General features: G+C 32.2%; 2 protein-coding genes across 4 annotated transcripts in view; both read right to left on the reverse strand.

The window, feature by feature from the left end:
• LOC134844878 (uncharacterized) overlaps positions 1 to 21,072 on the reverse strand; it is a 527,221-nt gene that overhangs the window by 304,353 nt on the left and 201,796 nt on the right. The gene's annotated exons all lie outside the window — the stretch shown is intronic.
• LOC134844299 (lysine-specific demethylase 4A-like) overlaps positions 1 to 21,072 on the reverse strand; it is an 86,911-nt gene that overhangs the window by 47,863 nt on the left and 17,976 nt on the right. For all 3 annotated transcript variants that reach the window (XM_063860926.1, XM_063860925.1, XM_063860927.1), the window contains exon 16: positions 20,731 to 20,983. In XM_063860926.1, the coding sequence (XP_063716996.1) occupies positions 20,731 to 20,983 (253 nt within the window). The remainder of the gene's footprint in view (positions 1 to 20,730; positions 20,984 to 21,072) is intronic.

The following is a 21,072-nucleotide window of genomic DNA, read 5'->3' on the forward strand; positions in this document are numbered from 1 at the left end:
TCCGACTGATTCATCAACGATGAATTACATAATTATTGCTCAAAAAATTCAGCAAGAATAACTAATTCAAAAAATTTATCTTGAGCTTGAATACAACATCCGACTGAATCAGCAATTATGAGTCACTTAAAAATTGCTCAAAAAAATCAGCAAGAAAAACTAACGGCTAGTAATTTACTGTCGAATTCAACCAAGCGAAAATCAATTCTAACAAGTCTTGAAACTGAATACAACATCCGACTGATTCATCAACAATGAGTCATTTAATTATTGAATAAATAATTTAGCTAGAATAACTAACGGCTAGTGATTCACTGTCGAAATCGATCTAGCAAAAGTAATTCAAAATACTTGTCTTGCAATTTAATACAAGATCCGACTGATTCATCAACAATGAGTCATTTAATTGTTGCTCATATAATTTAGCTAGAAAAACTAACGGCTAGTGACTCACTGTCGAACTCGATCTAGCAAAACTAAATTCAAAACTGTATCTAGAAATTGAATACGACATCCCAGTGATTCATCAACAATGAGTCAATTAATTCTGCATAAATAATCTAGCTAGATTAACTAGCGGCTAGTGATTAACTGCCAAACTCGATCTAGCGAAAGTAATTCAAAATACTTACCTTGAATTTGAATACAACATCCGACTGATTCATCAACAACGAGTCATTTCATTGCTGCATAAATAATTTGACTAGAATAACTAACAGCTAGTAATTCACTGTCGAAATCGATCTAGCAAAATTAATTCAAAATACTTATCTTGAACTTGACAACATCTGACTGATTTATCAACGATGAGTAATTTAATTGTTGCTCAAAAAAATTAGCAAAATAAACTAACGGTTAGTGGTTCACTGTCAAACTCAATCAGTCGAAAATCAATTCAAGAAAATCCTGATATTGAATACAACATCCGACTAATTCATCAAAAATGAGTCATTTCATTGCTGCATACATAATTTAGGTAGAATAACTAACGGCTAGTGATTCACTGTCGAACTCGATCTAGCAAAAGTAATTCAAAAAACTTATCTTGAACAAGAATACAACATCCGACTCATTCATCAACGATGAGTCGTTTGATTAGTGCTCAAAAAATTCAGCAAGATTAGCTAACGGCTAGTGATTTACTGTCAAACTCAACCAAGCGAAAATCAATTCAAAAAAAATCTTGAAATTGAATACAACATCCGACTGATTCATCAATAATGAGTCATTTAATTGTTGCTCATATGAATTAGTTAGAATAACTAACGGCTAGTGATTCATTGCCGAACTCGATCTAGCAAAACTAAATTCAAAACTGTATCTAGACATTGAAAACGACATCACACTGATTCATCAACAATGAGTAACTTATTTCTGCATAAAAATCTAGCTAGAATAACTAACGGCTAGTGATTCACTGTCGAAATCGATCTAGCAAAAGCAATTCAAAATACTTGTCTTGAAATTTAATACAACATCCGACTGATTCATCAACAATGAGTCATTTAATTGTTGCTCATATAATTTACCTAGAATAACTAACGGCTAGTGATTCACTGTCAACTCGACCTAGCGAAACTAAATTCAAAATTGTATCTAGAAATTGGATACGACATCCCACTGATTCATCAACAATGATTCATTTAAATGCTGCATAAATAATTTAGCTAGAATAACTAACGGCTAGTGATTAACTGCCGAACTCGATCTAGCGAAAGTAATTCAAAGTACTTGTCTTGAAATTGAATACAACATCCGACTGATTCATTAACAATGAGTCATATATTTGTTGCATAAACAATTTAGCTAGAATAACTAACGGCTAGTAATTCACTGTCGAACTCGATCTAGCAAAAATAACTCAAAAACTTATCTTGAGCTTGAATACAACATCCGACTGATTCATCAACTATGAGTCACTTAATAATTGCTCATATGATTTAGTTAGAATAACTAACGGTGATTTAGTAAGAATAACTAACGGCTAGTGATTCACTGTCGAACTCGATCTAGCAAAACTAAATTCAAAACTTTATCAAGAAACTGAATACGACATCCCACTGATTCATCAACAATGAGTCATTAATTTCTGCAAAAATAAATTAGCTAGTATAACTAATGGCTAGTAATTCATTGGCATAATCGATTTAGCAAAATGAATTCAAAATACTTATCTTGAACTTGACTGATTCATTAACGATGAGTAAATTAATTGTTGCTAAAAAATAGCAAAAATGACTAACGGTTAGTGATTCACTGTCAAACTCAATCAGGCAAAAATCAATTCAAAAAAAATCTTGAAATTGGATACAACATCCGACTAAATCGTCAACAATGAGTCATTTAATTGTTGCATGAATAATTTAGCTAGAATAACTAACGGCTAGTGATTTAATGTCGTACTCAACCAAGCGAAAAGGAATTCAAAAAAATCTTGAAATTGAATACAACATCCGACTGATTCATCAATAATGAGTCATTTCATTGCTGCATACATAATTTAGCTAGAATAACTAAAGGCTAGTGATTCACTGTCGAACTCGATCTAGCAAAAGTAATTCAAAAAACTTATCTTGAACAAGAATACAACATCCAACTCATTCATCAACAATGAGTCGTTTGATTAGTGCTCAAAAAATTCAGCAAGATTAGCAAACGGCTAGTGATTTACTGTCAAACTCAACCAAGCGAAAATCAAATCAAAAAAATTCTTGAAATTGAATACAACATCCGACTGATTCATCAATAATGAGTCATTTAATTGTTGCTCATATGAATTAGTTAGAATAACTAACGGCTAGTGATTCATTGCCGAACTCGATCTAGCAAAACTAAATTCAAAACTGTATCTAGACATTGAAAACGACATCACACTGATTCATCAACAATGAGTAATTTATTTCTGCATAAAAATCTAGCTAGAATAACTAACGGTGTAGTGATTCACTGTCGAAATCGATCTAGCAAAAGCAATTCAAAATACTTGTCTTGAAATTTAATACAACATCCGACTGATTCATCAACAATGAGTCATTTAATTGTTGCTCATATAATTCAGATAGAATAACTAACGGCTAGTGATTCACTGTCAACTCGACCTAGCGAAACTAAATTCAAAATTGTATCTAGAAATTGGATACGACATCCCACTGATTCATCAACAATGATTCATTTGATTGCTGCATAAATAATTTAGCTAGAATAACTAACGGCTAGTGATTAACTGCCGAATTCGATCTAGCGAAAGTAATTCAAAGTACTTGTCTTGAAATTGAATACAACATCCGACTGATTCATTAACAATGAGTCATATATTTGTTGCATAAACAATTTAGCTAGAATAACTAACGGCTAGTAATTCACTGTCGAACTCGATCTAGCAAAAATAACTCAAAAACTTATCTTGAGCTTGAATACAACATCCGACTGATTCATCAACTATGAGTCACTTAATAATTGCTCAAAAAATGAGCAACATTAGCTAACGGCTAGTGATTTACTGTCGAACTCAACCAAGCAAAAATCAATTCAAAAAAATCTTGAAATTGAATACAACATCCGACTGATTCATCAAAAATGAGTCATTTAAATGTTGCTCATATGATTTAGTTAGAATAACTAACGGTGATTTAGTAAGAATAACTAACGGCTAGTGATTCACTGTCGAACTCGATCTAGCAAAACTAAATTCAAAACTTTATCAAGAAAATGAATACGACATCCCACTGATTCATCAACAATGAGTCATTAATTTCTGCAAAAATAAATTAGCTAGTATAACTAATGGCTAGTAATTCATTGGCATAATCGATTTAGCAAAATGAATTCAAAATACTTATCTTGAACTTGACTGATTCATTAACGATGAGTAAATTAATTGTTGCTAAAAAATAGCAAAAATGACTAACGGTTAGTGATTCACTGTCAAACTCAATCGGGCAAAAATCAATTCAAAAAAAAATCTTGAAATTGGATACAACATCCGACTAAATCGTCAACAATGAGTCATTTAATTGTTGCATGAATAATTTAGCTAGAATAACTAACGGCTAGTGATTTAATGTCGTACTCAACCAAGCGAAAAGGAATTCAAAAAAATCTTGAAATTGAATACAATATCCGACTGATTCATTAACAATGAGTCATATAATTGTTGCATAAATAAATTAGCTAGAAAAATTACGGCTAGTAATTCACTGTCGAACTCAAGCTAGCGAAAAAAATTCAAAATACTTATCTTGAGCTTGAATACAATATCCGACTGATTCATCAACTATGAGTCACTTAATAATTAATCAAAAAACTCGGCAAGAACATCTAGCGGCTAGTGATTTACTGCCGAATTTAACCAGGCGAAAATCAATTCAAAAAAAGTCTTGAAACAGAATACAACATCCGACTGATTCATCAACAATGAGTCATTTAACTGTTGAATAAATAATTTAGCTAGAATAACTAACGGCTAGTGATTCACTGTCGAAATCGATCTAGCAAAAGCAATCCAAAATATTGTCTTGAAATTTAATACAACATCCGACTGATTCATCAACAATAAGTCATTTAATTGTTGCTCATATAATTTAGCTAGAATAACTAACGGCTAGTGACTCACTGTCAACTCGACCTAGCGAAACTAAATTCAAAATTGTATCTAGAAATTGGATACGACATCCCACTGATTCATCAACAATGAGTCATTTCATTGCTGCATAAATAATTTAGCTAGAATAACTAACGGCTAGTGATTAACTGCCGAACTCGATCTAGCGAAAGTAATTCAAAATACTTATCTTGAAATTGAATACAACATCCGACTGATTCATTAACAATGAGTCATATAACAATTGCATAAATAATTAAGCTAGAATAACAAACGGCTAGTAATTCACTGTCGAACTCGATCTAGCAAAAAAAATTCAAAAAACTTATCATGAGCTTGAATACAACATCCGACTGATTCATCAACTATGAGTCACTTAATAATTGCTCAAAAAAATCAGCAAGAAAAACTAACGGCTAGTGATTTACTGCCGAATTCAACCAAGCGAAAATCAATTCTAAAAAGTCTTGAAACTGAATACAACATCCGACTGATTCATCAATAATGAGTCATTTAAATGTTGCTCATATGATTTAGTTAGAAAAACTAACGGCTAGTGATTCACTGTCGAACTCGATCTAGCACAACTAAATTCAAAACCTTATCTAGAAATTGAATACGACATCCCACTGATTCATCAACAATGAGTCATTTATTTCTGCAAAAATAATTTAGCTAGTATAACTAATGGCTAGTAATTCACTGTCGAAATCGATTTAGCAAAACTAATTCAAAAAACTTATCTTGAACTTGCCAATATCTGACTGATTCATCAACGATGAGTAAATTAATTGTTGCTCAAAAAAAACAGCAAAAATGACTAACGGTTAGTGATTCACTGTCAAACTCAATCAGGCGAAAATCAATTTAAAAAAAAAACTTGAAATTGAATACAACATCCGACTAAATCATCAAAAATGAGTCATTTAATTGTTGCATGAATACTTTAGCTAGAATAACTAACGGCTAGTGATTTAATGTCGTACTCAACCAAGCGAAAAGGAATTTAAAAAAAACTTGAAATTGAAAACAACATCCGACTGATTCATTAACAATGAGTCATATAAATGTTGCAAAAATAATTGAGGTAGAATAACTAACGGCTAGTATTTCACTGTCGAGCTCGATCTAGCAAAAATAATTCAAAAAACTAATCATGAACTTGAAACCAACATCCGACTGATTCATCAACAATGAGTCATTTAATTATTGCTCCTAAAATTCGGCAAGGAAAACTGACGGCTAGTGATTTACTGCCGAAATCAACCAAGCGAAAATTAATTCAAAAAAGTCTTGAAACTGAATACAACATCCGACTGATTCATCAACAATGAGTCATTTAATTGTTGAAAAAATAAATTAGCTAGAAAAACTAACGGCTAGTGATTCACTGTCGAAATCGATCTAGCAAAAGCAATTCAAATTACTTGTCTTGAAATTTAATACAACATCCGACTGATTCATCAACAATGAGTCATTTAATTGTTGCTCATATAATTTAGCTAGAATAACTAACGGCTAGTGATTCACTGTCAACTCTACCTAGCAAAACTAAATTCAAAATTGTATCTAGAAATTGGATACGACATCCCACTGTTTCATCAACAATGAGTCATTTAATTGCAGCATAAATAATCTAGCTAGATTAACTAGCGGCTAGTGATTAACTGCCGAACTCGATCTAGCGAAAGTAATTCAAAATAATTATCTTGAAATTGAACACAACATCCGACTGATTCATTAACGATGAGTCATATGACAGTTGCATAAATAATTAAGCTAGAATAACTAACGGCTAGTAATTCACTGTCGAACTCGATCTAGCAAAAATAAATCAAAAAAATTATCATGAGCTTGAATACAACATTCGACTGATTCATCAACTATGAGTCACTTGAAAATTGCTCAAGAAAATCAGCTAGAAAAACTAACAGCTAGTGATTTACTGTCGAATTCAACCAAGCGAAAATCAATTCTAAAAAGTCTTGAAACTGAATACAACATCCGACTGATTCATCAACAATGAGTCATTTAAATGTTGAATAAATAATTTAGCTAGATTAACTAACGGCTAGTGATTCGCTGTCGAAATCGATCTAGCAAAAGCAATTCAAAATACTTCTCTTAAAATTTAATACAACATCTGACTGTTTCATCAACTATGAGTCACTTAAAAATTGCTCAAGAAATGAGCAACATTAGCTAACGGCTAGTGATTTACTGTCGAACTCAACCAAGCGAAAATCAATTCAAAAAAATCTTGAAATTGAATACAACATCCGACTGATTCATCAATAATGAGTCATTTAAATGTTGCTCATATGATTTAGTTAGAATAACTAAGGGGTAGTGATTTACTGTCGAACTCGATCTAGCAAAACTAAATTCAAAACTATCTAGAAATTGAATACGACATCCCACTGATTCATCAACAATGAGTCATTTGTTTCTGCAAAAATAATTTAGCTAGTATAACTAATGGCTAGTAATTGACTGTCGAAATCGATTTAGCAAAATTAATTCAAAATATTTATCTTGAACTTGACAATATCTGACTGATTCATCAACGATGAGTAAATTAATTGTTGCTCAAAAAAAAGCAAAAAAGACTAACGGTTAGTGATTCACTGTCTAACTCAATCAGGCGAAAATCAATTCAAAAAAAATCTTGAAATTGAATACAACATCCGACTGATTCATTAACAATGAGTCATATAATTGTTGCATAAATAAATTAGCTAGAATAACTAACGGCTAGTAATTCACTGTCGAACTCGAGCTAGCGAAAAAAATTCAAAAAACTTATCTTGAGCTGGAATACAACATCCGACTGATTCATCAACTATGAGTCACTTAATAATTAATCAAAAAAAAATCGGCAAGAAAAACTAACGGCTAGTGATTTAATGCCGAATTCAACCAAGCGAAATTTAATTCAAAAAAGTCTTGAAACTGAATACAACATCCGACTGATTCATCTACAATGAGTCATTTAATTGTTGAAAAATCAATTTAGCTAGAATAACTAACGGCTAGTGATTCACTGTCGAAATCGATCTAGCAAAAGCAATTCAAAATACTTGTCTTGAAATTTAATACAACATCCGACTGATTCATCAACAATGAGTCATTTAACTGTTGCTCATATAATTTAGCTAGAATAACTAACGGCTAGTGATTCACTGTCAACTCGACCTAGCGAAACTAAATTCAAAATTGTATCTAGAAATTGGATACGACATCCCACTGATTCATCAACAATGAGTCATTTAGTTGCTGCATAATTAATTTAGCCAGAATAACCAACGGCTAGTGATTAACTGCCGAACTCGATCTAGCGAAAGTAATTCAAAATACTTGTCTTGAAATTGAATACAACATCCGACTGATTCTTTAACAATGAGTCATATAACTGTTGCATAAATAATTAAGCTAGAATAACTAACGGCTAGTAATTCACTGTCGAACTCGATCTAGCAAAAACCATTCAAAAAACTTATCATGAGCTTGAATACAACATCCGACTGATTCATCAACTATGAGTCACTTAATAATTGCTCAAAAAAATCAGCAAGAAAAACTAACGGCTAGTGATTTACTGTCGAATTCAACCAAGCAAAAATCAGTTCTAAAAAGTCTTGAAACTGAATACAACACCCAACTGATTCATCAACAATGAGTCAAATAATTTAGCTAGATTAACTAACGGCTAGTGATTCACTGTAGAAATCGATCTAGCAAAAGCAATTCAAAATACTTCTTGAAATTTAATACAACATCCGACTGATTCAACAATGAGTCATTTAATTGTTGCTCATATAATTTAGCTAGAATAACTAACGGCTATTGATTCACCGTCGAACTCGACCTAGCGAAACTAAATTTAAAATTGTATCTAGAAATTGGATACGACATCCCATTGATTCATCAACAATGAGTCATTTAATTGCTGCATAAATAATTTAGCTAGAACAACTAACGGCTAGTGATTAACTGCCGAACTCGATCTAGATAAAGTAATTCAAAATACTTATCTTGAAATTGAATACAACATCCGACTCATTCATTAACAATGAGTAAAATAATTGTTGCATAAATAATTTAGCTAGAATAACTAACGGCTAGTAATTCACTGTCGGACACGATCAAGCAAAAATAATTCAAAAAACTTATCTTGAGCTTGAATACAACATCCGACTGATTCACCAATTATGAGTCACTTAATAATTGCTCAAAACATCAGCAAGAAAAACTAACGGCTAGTGATTTACTGTCGAATTCAACCAAGCGAAAATCAATTCTAAAAAGTCTTGAAACCGAATACAACATCCGACTGATTCATCAACAATGAGTCATTAAATTGTTGCATAAATAATTTAGCTAGAATAACTAACGGCTAGTAATTCACTGTCGAACTCGATCTCGCAAAAATAATTCAAAAAACTTATCTTGAGCTTGAATACAACATCCGACTGATTCACCAATTATGAGTTACTTAATAATTGCTCAAAAAATCAGGAAGAAAAACTAACGGCTTGTGATTTACTGTCGAATTCAACCAAGCGAAAATCAATTCTAAAAAGTCTTGAAACTGAATACAACATCCGACTGATCCATCAACAAAGAGTCATTTATTTGTTGAATAAATAATTTAGCTAGAATCACTAACGGCTAGTGATTCACTGTGGAAATCGATCTAGCAAAAGTAATTCAAAATACTTGTCTTGAAATTTAATACAACATCCAACTGATTCATCAACAATGAGTCATTTAATTGTTGCTCATATAATTTAGCTGGAATATCTAACGGCTAGTGATTCACTGTCGAACTCGACCTAGCCAAACTAAATTCAAAATTGTATCTAGAAATTGGATACGACATCCCACTGATTCATCAACAATGAGTCATTTAATTGCTGCATAATTAATTTAGCCAGAATAACCAACGGCTTGTGATTAACTGCCGAACTCGATCTAGCGAAAGTAATTCAAAATACTTGTCTTGAAATTGAATACAACATCCGACTGATTCTTTAACAATGAGTCAAATAATTGTTGCATAAATAATTTAGCTAGAATAACTATCGGCTAGTAATTCACTGTCGAACTCGATCAAGCAAAAATAATTCAAAAAACTTATCTTGAGCTTGAATACAACATCCGACTGATTCACCAATTATGAGTCACTTAATAATTGCTCAAAAAATCAGCAAGAAAAACTAACGGCTAGTGATTTACTGTCGAATTCAACCAAGCGAAAATCAATTCTAAAAAGTCTTGAAACTGAATACAACATCCGACTGATTCATCAACAATGAGTCATTAAATTGTTGCATAAATAATTTAGCTAGAATAACTAACGGCTAGTAATTCACTGTCGAACTCGATCTAGCAAAAATAATTCAAAAAACTTATCTTGAGCTTGAATACAACATCCGAATGATTCACCAATTATGAGTCACTTAATAATTGCTCAAAAAATCAACAAGAAAAACTAACGGCTTGTGATTTACTGTCGAATTCAACCAAGCGAAAATCAATTCTAAAAAGTCTTGAAACTGAATACAACATCCGACTGATTCATCAACAATGAGTCATTTAATTGCTGAATAAATAATTTAGCTAGAATCACTAACGGCTAGTGATTCACTGTTGAAATCGATCTAGCAAAAGTAATTCAAAATACTTGTCTTGAAATTTAATACAACATCCAACTGATTCATCAACAGTGAGTCATTTAATTGTTGCTCATATAATTTAATTGGAATATCTAACGGCTAGTGATTCACTGTCGAACTCGACCTAGCCAAACTAAACTCAAAATTGTATCTAGAAATTGGATACGACATCCCACTGATTCATCAACAATGAGTCATTTAATTGCTGCATAAATAATTTAGCTAGAATAACTAACGGCTAGTGATTTACTGTCGAACTCAACCAAGCGAAAATCAATTCAAAAAAATCTTGAAATTGAATACAACATCCGACTGATTCATCAATAATGAGTCATTTAAATGTTGCTCATATGATTTAGTTAGAATAACTAAGGGGTAGTGATTTACTGTCGAACTCGATCTAGCAAAACTAAATTCAAAACTATCTAGAAATTGAATACGACATCCCACTGATTCATCAACAATGAGTCATTTGTTTCTGCAAAAATAATTTAGCTAGTATAACTAATGGCTAGTAATTGACTGTCGAAATCGATTTAGCAAAATTAATTCAAAATATTTATCTTGAACTTGACAATATCTGACTGATTCATCAACGATGAGTAAATTAATTGTTGCTCAAAAAAAAGCAAAAAAGACTAACGGTTAGTGATTCACTGTCTAACTCAATCAGGCGAAAATCAATTCAAAAAAAATCTTGAAATTGAATACAACATCCGACTGATTCATTAACAATGAGTCATATAATTGTTGCATAAATAAATTAGCTAGAATAACTAACGGCTAGTAATTCACTGTCGAACTCGAGCTAGCGAAAAAAATTCAAAAAACTTATCTTGAGCTGGAATACAACATCCGACTGATTCATCAACTATGAGTCACTTAATAATTAATCAAAAAAAATCGGCAAGAAAAACTAACGGCTAGTGATTTAATGCCGAATTCAACCAAGCGAAATTTAATTCAAAAAAGTCTTGAAACTGAATACAACATCCGACTGATTCATCTACAATGAGTCATTTAATTGTTGAAAAATCAATTTAGCTAGAATAACTAACGGCTAGTGATTCACTGTCGAAATCGATCTAGCAAAAGCAATTCAAAATACTTGTCTTGAAATTTAATACAACATCCGACTGATTCATCAACAATGAGTCATTTAACTGTTGCTCATATAATTTAGCTAGAATAACTAACGGCTAGTGATTCACTGTCAACTCGACCTAGCGAAACTAAATTCAAAATTGTATCTAGAAATTGGATACGACATCCCACTGATTCATCAACAATGAGTCATTTAGTTGCTGCATAATTAAATTAGCCAGAATAACCAACGGCTAGTGATTAACTGCCGAACTCGATCTAGCGAAAGTAATTCAAAATACTTGTCTTGAAATTGAATACAACATCCGACTGATTCTTTAACAATGAGTCATATAACTGTTGCATAAATAATTAAGCTAGAATAACTAACGGCTAGTAATTCACTGTCGAACTCGATCTAGCAAAAACCATTCAAAAAACTTATCATGAGCTTGAATACAACATCCGACTGATTCATCAACTATGAGTCACTTAATAATTGCTCAAAAAAATCAGCAAGAAAAACTAACGGCTAGTGATTTACTGTCGAATTCAACCAAGCAAAAATCAGTTCTAAAAAGTCTTGAAACTGAATACAACACCCAACTGATTCATCAACAATGAGTCAAATAATTTAGCTAGATTAACTAACGGCTAGTGATTCACTGTAGAAATCGATCTAGCAAAAGCAATTCAAAATACTTCTTGAAATTTAATACAACATCCGACTGATTCAACAATGAGTCATTTAATTGTTGCTCATATAATTTAGCTAGAATAACTAACGGCTATTGATTCACCGTCGAACTCGACCTAGCGAAACTAAATTTAAAATTGTATCTAGAAATTGGATACGACATCCCATTGATTCATCAACAATGAGTCATTTAATTGCTGCATAAATAATTTAGCTAGAACAACTAACGGCTAGTGATTAACTGCCGAACTCGATCTAGATAAAGTAATTCAAAATACTTATCTTGAAATTGAATACAACATCCGACTCATTCATTAACAATGAGTAAAATAATTGTTGCATAAATAATTTAGCTAGAATAACTAACGGCTAGTAATTCACTGTCGGACACGATCAAGCAAAAATAATTCAAAAAACTTATCTTGAGCTTGAATACAACATCCGACTGATTCACCAATTATGAGTCACTTAATAATTGCTCAAAACATCAGCAAGAAAAACTAACGGCTAGTGATTTACTGTCGAATTCAACCAAGGGAAAATCAATTCTAAAAAGTCTTGAAACCGAATACAACATCCGACTGATTCATCAACAATGAGTCATTAAATTGTTGCATAAATAATTTAGCTAGAATAACTAACGGCTAGTAATTCACTGTCGAACTCGATCTAGCAAAAATAATTCAAAAAACTTATCTTGAGCTTGAATACAACATCCGACTGATTCACCAATTATGAGTTACTTAATAATTGCTCAAAAAATCAGGAAGAAAAACTAACGGCTTGTGATTTACTGTCGAATTCAACCAAGCGAAAATCAATTCTAAAAAGTCTTGAAACTGAATACAACATCCGACTGATCCATCAACAAAGAGTCATTTATTTGTTGAATAAATAATTTAGCTAGAATCACTAACGGCTAGTGATTCACTGTGGAAATCGATCTAGCAAAAGTAATTCAAAATACTTGTCTTGAAATTTAATACAACATCCAACTGATTCATCAACAATGAGTCATTTAATTGTTGCTCATATAATTTAGCTGGAATATCTAACGGCTAGTGATTCACTGTCGAACTCGACCTAGCCAAACTAAATTCAAAATTGTATCTAGAAATTGGATACGACATCCCACTGATTCATCAACAATGAGTCATTTAATTGCTGCATAATTAATTTAGCCAGAATAACCAACGGCTTGTGATTAACTGCCGAACTCGATCTAGCGAAAGTAATTCAAAATACTTGTCTTGAAATTGAATACAACATCCGACTGATTCTTTAACAATGAGTCAAATAATTGTTGCATAAATAATTTAGCTAGAATAACTATCGGCTAGTAATTCACTGTCGAACTCGATCAAGCAAAAATAATTCAAAAAACTTATCTTGAGCTTGAATACAACATCCGACTGATTCACCAATTATGAGTCACTTAATAATTGCTCAAAAAATCAGCAAGAAAAACTAACGGCTAGTGATTTACTGTCGAATTCAACCAAGCGAAAATCAATTCTAAAAAGTCTTGAAACTGAATACAACATCCGACTGATTCATCAACAATGAGTCATTAAATTGTTGCATAAATAATTTAGCTAGAATAACTAACGGCTAGTAATTCACTGACGAACTCGATCTAGCAAAAATAATTCAAAAAACTTATCTTGAGCTTGAATACAACATCCGACTGATTCACCAATTATGAGTCACTTAATAATTGCTCAAAAAATCAACAAGAAAAACTAACGGCTTGTGATTTACTGTCGAATTCAACCAAGCGAAAATCAATTCTAAGAAGTCTTGAAACTGAATACAACATCCGACTGATTCATCAACAATGAGTCATTTAATTGCTAAATAAATAATTTAGCTAGAATCACTAACGGCTAGTGATTCACTGTTGAAATCGATCTAGCAAAAGTAATTCAAAATACTTGTCTTGAAATTTAATACAACATCCAACTGATTCATCAACAGTGAGTCATTTAATTGTTGCTCATATAATTTAATTGGAATATCTAACGGCTAGTGATTCACTGTCGAACTCGACCTAGCCAAACTAAACTCAAAATTGTATCTAGAAATTGGATACGACATCCCACTGATTCATCAACAATGAGTCATTTAATTGCTGCATAAATAATTTAGCTAGAATAACTAACGGCTAGAGATTAACTGCCGAACTCGATCTAGCGAAAGTAATTCAAAATACTTATCTTGAAATTGAATACAACATCCGACTGATTCATTAACAATGAGTCAAATAATTGTTGCATAAATAATTTAGCTAGAATAAATAACGGCTAGTAATTCACTGTCGAACTCGATCTGGCAAAAATAATTCAAAAAACTTATCTTGAGCTTGAATACAACATCCGACTGATTCACCAATTATGAGTCACTTAATAATTGCTCAAAAAAATCAGCAAGAAAAACTAACGGCTAGTGATTTACTGTCGAACTCAACCAAGCGAAAATCAATTCTAAAAAGTCTTGAAACTGAATACAACATCCGACTGATTCATCAACAATGAGTCATTTAATTGTTGAATAAATAATTTAGCTAGAATCACTAACGGCTAGTGATTCACTGTTGAAATCGATCTAGCAAAAGTAATTCAAAATACTTGTCTTGAAATTTAATACAACATCCAACTGATTCATCAACAGTGAGTCATTTAATTGTTGCTCATATAATTTAATTGGAATATCTAACGGCTAGTGATTCACTGTCGAACTCGACCTAGCCAAACTAAACTCAAAATTGTATCTAGAAATTGGATACGACATCCCACTGATTCATCAACAATGAGTCATTTAATTGCTGCATAAATAGTTTAGCTAGAATAACTAACGGCTAGAGATTAACTGCCGAACTCGATCTAGCGAAAGTAATTCAAAATACTTATCTTGAAATTGAATACAACATCCGACTGATTCATTAACAATGAGTCAAATAATTGTTGCATAAATAATTTAGCTAGAATAAATAACGGCTAGTAATTCACTGTCGAACTCGATCTGGCGAAAATAATTCAAAAAACTTATCTTGAGCTTGAATACAACATCCGACTGATTCACCAATTATGAGTCACTTAATAATTGCTCAAAAAAATCAGCAAGAAAAACTAACGGCTAGTGATTTACTGTCGAACTCAACCAAGCGAAAATCAATTCTAAAAAGTCTTGAAACTGAATACAACATCCGACTGATTCATCAACAATGAGTCATTTAATTGTTGAATAAATAATTTAGCTAGAATCACTAACGGCTAGTGATTCACTGTTGAAATCGATCTAGCAAAAGTAATTCAAAATACTTGTCTTGAAATTTAATACAACATCCAACTGATTCATCAACAGTGAGTCATTTAATTGTTGCTCATATAATTTAGCTGGAATATCTAACGGCTAGTGATTCACTGTCGAACTCGGCCTAGCCAAACTAAATTCAAAATTGTATCTAGAAATTGGATACGACATCCCACTGATTCATCAACAATGAGTCATTTAATTGCTGCATAAATAATTTAGCTAGAATAACTAACGGCTAGTGATTCACTGTCGAACTCGATCTGGCAAAAATAATTCAAAAAACTTATCTTGAGCTTGAATACAACATCCGAACGATTCACCAATTATGAGTCACTTAATAATTGCTCAAAAAAATCAGCAAGAAAAACTAACGGCTAGTGATTTACTGTCGAATTCAACCAAGCGAAAATCAATTCTAAAAAGTCTTGAAACTGAATACAACATCCGACTGATTCATCAACAATGAGTCATTTAATTGCTGCATAAATAATTTAGCTAGAATAACTAACGGCTAGAGATTAACTGCCGAACTCGATCTAGCGAAAGTAATTCAAAATACTTATCTTGAAATTGAATACAACATCCGACTGATTCATTAACAATGAGTCAAATAATTGTTGCATAAATAATTTAGCTAGAATAAATAACGGCTAGTAATTCACTGTCGAACTCGATCTGGCAAAAGTAATTCAAAATACTTGTCTTGAAATTTAATACAACATCCAACTGATTCATCAACAGTGAGTCATTTAATTGTTGCTCATATAATTTAATTGGAATATCTAACGGCTAGTGATTCACTGTCGAACTCGACCTAGCCAAACTAAACTCAAAATTGTATCTAGAAATTGGATACGACATCCCACTGATTCATCAACAATGAGTCATTTAATTGCTGCATAAATAATTTAGCTAGAATAACTAACGGCTAGAGATTAACTGCCGAACTCGATCTAGCGAAAGTAATTCAAAATACTTATCTTGAAATTGAATACAACATCCGACTGATTCATTAACAATGAGTCAAATAATTGTTGCATAAATAATTTAGCTAGAATAAATAACGGCTAGTAATTCACTGTCGAACTCGATCTGGCAAAAATAATTCAAAAAACTTATCTTGAGCTTGAATACAACATCCGACTGATTCACCAATTATGAGTCACTTAATAATTGCTCAAAAAAATCAGCAAGAAAAACTAACGGCTAGTGATTTACTGTCGAACTCAACCAAGCGAAAATCAATTCTAAAAAGTCTTGAAACTGAATACAACATCCGACTGATTCATCAACAATGAGTCATTTAATTGTTGAATAAATAATTTAGCTAGAATCACTAACGGCTAGTGATTCACTGTTGAAATCGATCTAGCAAAAGTAATTCAAAATACTTGTCTTGAAATTTAATACAACATCCAACTGATTCATCAACAGTGAGTCATTTAATTGTTGCTCATATAATTTAGCTGGAATATCTAACGGCTAGTGATTCACTGTCGAACTCGGCCTAGCCAAACTAAATTCAAAATTGTATCTAGAAATTGGATACGACATCCCACTGATTCATCAACAATGAGTCATTTAATTGCTGCATAAATAATTTAGCTAGAATAACTAACGGCTAGTGATTCACTGTCGAACTCGATCTGGCAAAAATAATTCAAAAAACTTATCTTGAGCTTGAATACAACATCCGACTGATTCACCAATTATGAGTCACTTAATAATTGCTCAAAAAAATCAGCAAGAAAAACTAACGGCTAGTGATTTACTGTCGAATTCAACCAAGCGAAAATCAATTCTAAAAAGTCTTGAAACTGAATACAACATCCGACTGATTCATCAACAATGAGTCATTTAATTGCTGCATAAATAATTTAGCTAGAATAACTAACGGCTAGTGATTAACTGCCGAACTCGATCTAGCGAAAGTAATTCAAAATACTTATCTTGAAATTGAATACAACATCCGACTGAGTCATTAACAATGAGTCAAATAATTGTCGCATAAATAATTTAGCTAGAATAACTAACGGCTAGTAATTCACTGTCGAACTCGATCTGGCAAAAATAATTCAAAAAACTTATCTTGAGCTTGAATACAACATCCGACTGATTCACCAATTATGAGTCACTTAATAATTGCTCAAAAAAATCAGCAAGAAAAACTAACGGCTAGTGATTTACTGTCGAATTCAACCAAGCGAAAATCAAAACTAAAAAATTTTGAAACTGAATACAACATCCGACTGATTCATCAACAATGAGTCATATAATTGTTGCATAAATAATTTAGCTAGAATAACTAACGGCTAGTAATTCACTGTCGAAATCAATCAAGCAAAAATAAATCAAAAAACTTATCTTGAGCTTGAATACAACATCCGACTGATTCACCAATTATGAGTCACTTAATAATTGCTCAAAAAAATCAGCAAGAAAAACTAACGGCTAGTGATTTACTGTCGAAACCAACCAAGCGAAAATCAATTCTAAAAAGTCTTGAATCTGAATACAACATCCCACTGCTTCATCAACAATGAGTCATTTAATTACTGCATAAATATTTCAGCTAGAATAACTAACTGCTAGTGATTCACTGCCGAAAACGATCTAGCAAAAGTAATTCAAAATACTTGTCTTGAAATTTAATACAACATCCGACTGATTCATCAACAATGAGTCATTTAATTGTTGCTCATATAAATTAGCTGGAATATCTAACGGCTAGTGATTCACTGTCGAACTCGACCTAGCAAAACTAAATTCAAAATTGTATCTAGAAATTGGATACGACATCCCACTGATTTATCAACAATGAGTCATTTAATTGCTGCATAAATAATTTAGCTAGAATAACTAACGGCTAGTGATTCACTGTCGAAATCGATCTAGCAAAAGTAATTCAAAATTGTATCTAGAAATTGGATACGTCATCCCACTGATTCATCAACAATGAGTCATTTAATTGCTGCATAAATAATTTAGCTAGAATAACTAACGGCTAGTGATTCACTGCCGATCTCGATCTAGCAAAAGTAATTCAAAATACTTGTCTTGAAAGTTAATACAACATCCGACTGATTCATTTACAATGAGTCATATAATTGTTGCATAAATAATTTAGCTAGAATAACTAATGGCTATTAATTCACTGTCGAACTCGATCTAGCAAAAACAAATAAAAAATCTTATCTTGAGCTTGAATACAACATCCGACTGATTCATCACATATGAGTCACTTAATAATTACTCAAAAAATTCAGCATGAAAAACTAACGGCTAGTGATTTACCGTCGAATTCAACCAAGCGAAAATCAATTCTAAAAAGTCTTGAAAATGAATACAACATCCGACTGATTCATCAGCAATGAGTCATTTAATTGTTGAATAAACAATTTAGCTAGAATAACTAACGGCTAGTGATTCACTGTCGAAATCGATCTAGCAAAAGTAATTCAAAATACTTGTCTTGAAATTTAATACAACATCCGACTGATTCATCAACACTGAGTCATTTAATTGTTGCTCATATAATTTAGCTGGAATATCTAACGGCTAGTGATTCACTGTCGAACTCGACCTAGCAAAACTAAATTCAAAAATGTATCTAGAAATTGGATACGTCATCCCACTGATTCATCAACAATGAGTCATTTAATTGCTGCATAAATAATTTAGCTAGAATAACTAACGGCTAGTGATTCACTGCCGATCTCGATCTAGCAAAAGTAATTCAAAATACTTGTCTTGAAAGTTAATACAACATCCGACTGATTCATTTACAATGAGTCATATAATTGTTGCATAAAAAATTTAACTAGAATAACTAATGGCTATTAATTCACTGTCGAACTCGATCTAGCAAAAACAAATAAAAAATCTTATCTTGAGCTTGAATAAAACATCCGACTGATTCATCACATATGAGTCACTTAATAATTACTCAAAAAATTCAGCATGAAAAACTAACGGCTAGTGATTTACCGTCGAATTCAACCAAGCGAAAATCAGTTCTAAAAAGTCTTGAAAATGAATACAACATCCGACTGATTCATCAGCAATGAGTCATTTAATTGTTGAATAAACAATTTAGCTAGAATAACTAACGGCTAGTGATTCACTGTCGAAATCGATCTAGCAAAAGTAATTCAAAACACTTGTCTTGAAATTTAATACAACATCCGACTGATTCATCAACAATGAGTCATTTAATTGTTGCTCAAATAATTTAGCTAGAATAACAAACGGCTAGTGATTCACTGTCGAACTCGACCTAGCAAAACTAAAATCAAAAATGTATCTAGGAATTGGTTACGACATCCCACTGATTCATCAAAAATGAGTCATTTAATTGCTGCATAAATAATTTAGCTAGAATAACTAACGGCTAGTGATTAACTGCCGAGCTCGATCTAGCGGAAGTCATTCAAAATACTTATCTTGAAATTAAATACAACATCCGACTGATTCATTAACAATGAGTCATATAATTGTTGCATAAATAATTTAGCTAGAATAACTAACGGCTAGTAATTCACTGTCGAACTCGATCTAGCAAAAATAGTTCTAAAAACTTATCTTGAGCTTGAATACAACATCCGACTGATTCATCAACTATGAGTCATTTAATTGTTGCTCATACAATTTAGCTAGAATAACTAACGGCTAGTGATTCAATGTCGAATTCAACCTAGCAAAACTAAAATCAAAAATGTATCTAGAAATTGGATACGACATCCCACTGCTTCATCAACAATGAGTCATTTAATTGCTGCATAAATAATTCAGCTAGAATAACTAACGGCTAGTGATTCACTGCCGAAATCGATCTAGCAAAAGTAATTCAAAATACTTGTCTTGAAATTTAATACAACATCCGACTGATTCATCAACAATGAGTCATTTAATTGCTGAATTAATAATTTAGCTTGAATAACTAAGGGCTAGTAATTCACTGTCGAACTCGATCTAGCAAAACTAACTCAAAAAAAATTATCTCGAACTTGAATACAACATCCGACTGATTCATCAACAATGAGTCTTTTAATTGTTGCTCAAATAATTTAGCTAGAATAACTAACGGCTAGTGATTCACTGTCGAACTCGATCTAGCAAAACTAAATTCAAAATTGTATCTAGAAATTGAATACGACATCCCACTGATTCATCGAAAATGAGTCATTCAATTGCTGCATAAATAACTTAGCTAGAATTACTAACGGCTAGTGATTCCCGCTCGAACTCAATCTGTCAAAAAAAAATAAAAGCTTAGTCAATCAACGAGCGACTGATACTCCAAAACAGAACAGCTTTTTGTGACTGAAATTGGCAAATTAATTAGTAAATTATCTTACTTTCGGTTGGTTTTTACAACTACCGCACGGTTCTCACTACTGCCAAATTTAGACCCATTTGCTCTGTCGTTTTCAATTGATCCGATTGCACTTCCTTCGTTTAGCGTTCGTTCGGTTGTGAGAAGATTTGAAGATGCTAAGCTGGTGTGTTGCCTGCAGTACAACTTCACTGTGATTGGATGACAAGAGGGCGTGATTGTCCAATGTCGCGAGTGCATTGCACACGGCAAATGAACTGAACGTGTACAATACTCTAAATTACATTCACAAATTGAAGCATTTAATACAGTATAGAAAATGAAGGCGATATAAAAAAAATGTATGCCTGGTTTGCAAACTCGG

Source organism: Symsagittifera roscoffensis, chromosome 4 (assembly GCF_963678635.1).
Source record: "Symsagittifera roscoffensis chromosome 4, txSymRosc1.1, whole genome shotgun sequence".
NCBI classification, from domain to species: Eukaryota; Metazoa; Xenacoelomorpha; order Acoela; family Convolutidae; genus Symsagittifera; species Symsagittifera roscoffensis.